The sequence below is a fragment of the Oncorhynchus mykiss genome, chromosome 30 (genome assembly GCF_013265735.2).
Source record: "Oncorhynchus mykiss isolate Arlee chromosome 30, USDA_OmykA_1.1, whole genome shotgun sequence".
NCBI classification, from domain to species: domain Eukaryota; kingdom Metazoa; phylum Chordata; class Actinopteri; order Salmoniformes; family Salmonidae; genus Oncorhynchus; species Oncorhynchus mykiss.
In genome coordinates, this window is record NC_050570.1 from 41,477,485 (window position 1) to 41,482,950 (window position 5,466).

Consider the following 5,466-nt stretch of genomic DNA (forward strand, 5'->3'; position numbering starts at 1 on the left):
GGAGATGGCTGCAGAGCTGGAGGAGATGTATGGGCATGTGGATGCTGTGGAGCTCTACCCAGGCCTGCTGGTGGAGAAGCCAAGAACCAATGCCATCTTTGGGGAGACCATGGTGGAGATGGGCGCCCCCTATTCCCTGAAAGGCCTGATGGGAAACCCCATTTGTTCGCCAGAGTACTGGAAGCGCAGCACCTTCGGTGGGAGCATTGGCTTTAACATCATCAACACAGCGTACCTACAGAGGCTGGTGTGCAGCAACATCAAGGGCCCCTGCCCTTTGGCATCCTTTCATGTGCCCGACGTAAAAGACAATGGATCCAATGTCAATAATTCCAGTGTGGCACATTCGGGAAGTAACGATCGCAACCCCACAGTACTTCTAAGAGAAAGGACCACTGAGCTCTGATAAGACAATTCAGCATTTAAATGTATAAGCATTTAATGTATTTATTTATGTTATTTTTTTTTTAATGTATTGTATTCTGGAAGCATTATTGAGAAATGTTGTTGAGAATTTTTTTTGTAATGTCTCATTGTTTTGACATGACTTTTGTAAGTTTAAAGAAAACCAATTCTTACGTTTGGGTTATATTTATTCTAAGAGCTAATTTAATGTATTCTGTTATTTTATTGACCTCAGAAATAGCACTAGCAATATTGTTTATGTTTGTCATTTTACTTTGTGTAACAACTGATACTTGAATTCAACACGTTTAGTTGACAACATGACTCTAACATTCCGTCTTAACTGCATGTTACAATGTTACATTCCACCTAACTTAGAGCTGGTTCTCCACTTATTGTGCAAGGGAAAAGCTGATTAGGTATGTAAAGTCCATTGTACTTTGATACTCTAACCCTTAAAGTATTTTCTTTGTGTATTTTTAATCTTGAGCTGACTCCTTATTGTTCTAATAAAACACTGTCTATAATGAAATACATGACTCCATTATCTTTTCACATTTGCTAAATGACACTGCAGCAGAGGTTGCTATTCAGTCCTCTTATTCCATCACTGTGATATCCTCATTCATGTCTTTTTGTTTAAGTGGGTACTTTGTGCAAAGATAAAAAATGTAGTTAAAGAGGTTCTTGTCTCAGTGCTGCCAAACCTCCCTCTCTCTCTTTTCTGTCCTCCATATGTGACCGACCGCCTTGACTCGGTCTTATGTAGCAAAATTTGTTTTTTTACATTGAATAAAAGCAGAGACTAAATGGTATATCATGCACTGCATTTGAGGAACATTGGGAAAGTAATTCTGCTATCAAAGTTGATAAACTTATAACCTCACTTTCGAGAAAATGGCCTTGACTGCTTTGGTACCTACTGGAGAGCTCTTATCTACACCCATTCAGCATCGTTCACTCTCTTAAGCTTTAGCTCCACCAATCTCTTTAAGGGTTGATCAAAGTATTCTGTCCTAACAACAGCAGTCAAGCACCCAATCTAACTGGCTAACAGTTGTCGCAGTGACATTCTATTCTAAAGGACACTTGCATAGTGGAGTCTTTTGTTAAGGCATGTAGCTAGCTAGCTAAACAATGAACCCCAACTCATTACGTTACTACCCTGCATAAACCTGCAGGTACCTAACCAACCAGGTTCAATGTTAGCTAGCTAACATTAGGTTATAACTAGCCTAGCAAATGGCTCTGAGAAATTAATAATAAGATCATAAACGTAATGTTGTCTAGTGAGCCAGCCAGCCAGCGCACGCTTGCTAGCTAGCTAACAGTACACTTTAACTTGAAATGAAAACGACTTTGTCAAAATTAGAAACAAGTAACATCTGAAAATGTAGCTAGCCCGTATACATCATGGTTGGACACTCTCCCTGTCATGGATGCCATGGTTGCACTTAGTTTGAAAATGGAATCCGGAGACAGGCATTTTCTCCATCTCCTCAGCTATCATATTCTAATTCCACTGATTTCAAAACTTGGCCCTCCAGAAAGTGGAGAGCAACACTTATGCAGTTCTATAAAGCAATATATATATATTTTCAAAGTAGCGTTAGACAGAATTACCTACACATACTAACCTTCTCAAATAGACATACGCGTGCTATATGGCAGACCAATCTGAACTCATTATCTCAGCCAATCATGGCTAGTGGGAAGGTTGCTGACCTTTTCTGTGGCTAAACCAACTAGGCTCATAATTTAACAATTTTATTTCTATTTACAGATGGCATACAAATTTGTTATTAAGGCACATAAAAAGTTCACATGTTTCAGAAGGCCTTTCTGGCAAAAAACACATTTAGATAAAAGTGACTCTTGTGACACAATATACGCCTGTTTTCCTGAAACGGGATGCATATCTGCAGTCGGAGCTACAAACTTAGATAGGGATGGACACACACACACACACACACACTTACTTTAATAAGATAAGACAAGTGCCTAAGAAAAACAAGGTGACATGCCGAAATGACTATCGCTCTGTCGCACTCACCCCAGTCATCATGAAGTGTGCCAAGAGTCTGGTCATGGCCCACATCAAGGCCAGGCATGCTGGACCCACTTCAATTTGCCTATCCACCAACAGATCCACGGAAGATGCCATTTCCATAGCTATTCACACTGCAGTAACACATCTGGACAAGAGGAACATCTATGTTAGAAAAAACTTTATTGACTACAGTTCAGCATTCAACCCTATTGTTACCTCCAAGCTCAAAACCAAGCTCAGTGCCCTGGGTCTGGACACCACCCGCTGCAACTTGATCCTGGATTTCTTGACGGGCAAACTACAGGCTGTGAGGATTGGCAACAACCCCTCCTCCACACTGACTCTTAACACAGGGGCCAACCAGGGATGTGTCCTCAGCCCTCTGCTGTACTCCCTGTTCACCCACAACTGCATGGCTTAGCACGACCCCAACTCCATCACCAAGTCTGCTGACAACACCAAGGTTGTAGGCCTGATAACCAACAGCGACAAGTCAGTCTAAAGGTGAACTGGAGTTGTGGTGCAAGGACGACAACGTCTCCCTCAACGTCAGCAAAACAAAGGAGTTGATTGTTGACTTCAGGAAGCAGAGGAGGGAAAATTCCTCGATTCACATCAATGGGACTGCAGCAGAGAGAGTCAGCAGTTGTAAATCCCCCTGTGTCCACATAACCGAGAACGTTACATGGACCAATAACACCACCACTCTAGTTAAGAGGGTGCAACGGCTGAAGAAATGTGGTATGCCACCCTGGGTCCTCTCCAGATGCTACCGCTGTACCATCGAGAGCTTGGTCCGGGAATTGCTGACTGCAAGGCCCTCCAGGTGGAGAAGACGGCCCTGTACATCACTGGGATGCGCTCCCACCCTCCAGGACATCTACAATGCCTTCAGAAAATATTCACAGCCCTTTACTTTTTTCATATTTTGTTGTGTTACAGTCTGAATTCAAAATGTATAAAATAAAAAAATTGTCACTGGTTTGCACATAATAGCCTATGATGTCAAAGTAGAATTATGGAATTAATTTTTACAAATTAATAGTGAATAAAAAGCTGAAATTTCTTGAGTCAATAAGTATTCAACACCTTTGTTATGGCAAGCCTAAATAAGTTCAGGAGTAAAACTTTGCTTAATTAACAAGTCACATACTAAGTTGAATTGATTCACTCCGTGTGCAAGAATAGTGTTTAACATGATTTTTGAATGATTATATAATCTCTATACACCATGCATACAATTATCTGGCTTTTGCTTTAAATGATGTTCAACTTATAAAGGCTTCACAAAGCCTTCCTAAGCACTACATACATGTGTTACAAAGCAACTGTAACCCTATGTCAGTTATGCTATAAATGTGGCATAACTGTGTGATTTAATCACCAATCATATGATATAAGCAGCTTTATAAAGGGTGACATGTTGGGCTGAAGGATGGCATACACTCTAAAGTGATGTCATGTTAGTCACATTACACCTAATCTCATTTCCAGACACTTCAGCCCAAATGGGCAGAAGGTCTGGTGGACCAATGCATAAGTTAGTGTTAGTTTTAAAATCTAATTTTAAGAGGATATACATTGAGGAAATGGGCAAGGTTTAGCAATAATTATTACTTTTTTTGACTGTTAAATAGTGACGATGACAAATAATTTACTCAGTAAGGTCACTCCAATAGAATTATATGGTCACTCCCACTAAGGCCAACTTGAATGATTGACATCCTAGGCTTACATATGCCGCGTGTGCAATATCTTGGGGACAACATTAGACAAATAAACACTTATCTTGATGAAAGCCCCCAACCTAAAGAAATTGTAAGTGTATTTCTTCTAGAACCAAGTTACATGTTCCTTGGCACCGTTATAACAGGTTGTGAACAAGCCCTGGTCTCCAGCATGAGAACAGAAGAGGAGTACCTGGTGCGGTAGTCTTAGGTTGGACTACTCCAAATCAGCTTGGTTCTGACACACACCCAAACCCAAACGCAAACTTTGCAGATCCATCAAACCATTTAAAAACCTCTCACACACTACAGTAACCTGTGGATCATGAAATAATCTTTATAAATCAGAAGAACGTCATTAACCTTTTTATTGACACTTTTATGTAATTTCCTATAATACTCAGCTGAGTATTGAAGTGAGTTATCTTCAGTCATTCATAACACATCGATAAAGACTCTATATCACATGACGTTGTATTTACAGTTGAAGTCAGAAATGTACATACACCTTAGCCAAATACATTTAAACTCAGTTTTTCACAATTCCTGACATTTATCCCTAGTAGAAATTCCCTGTCTCAGGTCAGTTAGGATCACCACTTTAATTTAAGAATTTGAAATGTTAGAATAATAGTAGAGAGAATGATTTATTTCAGCTTTTATTTATTTCATCACATTCCCAGTGGGTTAGCAGTTTACATACACTCAATTCGTTTTTGGTAGTATTGCCTTTAAATTGATTAACTTGGGTCAAACTTTTCGGGTAGCCTTCCACAAGCTTCCCACAATAAGTTGGGTGAATTTCGGCCCATTCCTCCTGACAGAGCGGATACTACTGATTCAGGTTTGTAGGCCTCTTTGCTCGCACACGCTTTTTCAGTTCTGCACAGAAATGTTCTATATGATTGAGGTCAGGGCTTTGTGATGGCCACTCCAATACCTTGACTTTGTTGTCCTTAAGCCATTTTGCCACAACTTTGGAAGTATGCTTGGGATCATTGTCCATTTGGAAGACCCATTTTGAAGACCCAAGCTTTAACTTCCTGACTGATGTCTTGAGATGTTGCTTCAATATATCCACATATTTGTCCTCCCTCATGATGCCATGTATTTTGTGAAGTGCACCAGCCCCTCCTGCAGCAAGGCACCCCACCAACATGATGCTGCCACTCCTGTGCTTAACGGTTGAATGGTGTTCTTCGGCTTGCAAGCCTCCCCCTTTTCCCTCCAAACATAACGATGGTCATTATGGCCAAACAGTTATATTTTTGTTTCATCAGACCA

General features: G+C 40.5%; 1 protein-coding gene across 1 annotated transcript; it reads left to right on the forward strand.

Moving 5' to 3' along the window:
- LOC110520957 (prostaglandin G/H synthase 2-like) lies at positions 1 to 937 on the forward strand. Its single transcript, XM_021598409.2, has one exon. The coding sequence runs from the start codon at positions 5 to 7 to the stop codon at positions 404 to 406; it is 402 nt and encodes a 133-aa protein (XP_021454084.1). The 5' UTR covers positions 1 to 4; the 3' UTR covers positions 407 to 937.
- Positions 938 to 5,466: the final 4,529 nt, after the last annotated feature.

Coding starts and splice junctions, on each gene's coding strand:
- LOC110520957 (XM_021598409.2), top strand. CDS start 5: ATGGCTGCAGAGCTGGAGGAGATGTATGGGCATGTGGATGCTGTGGAG.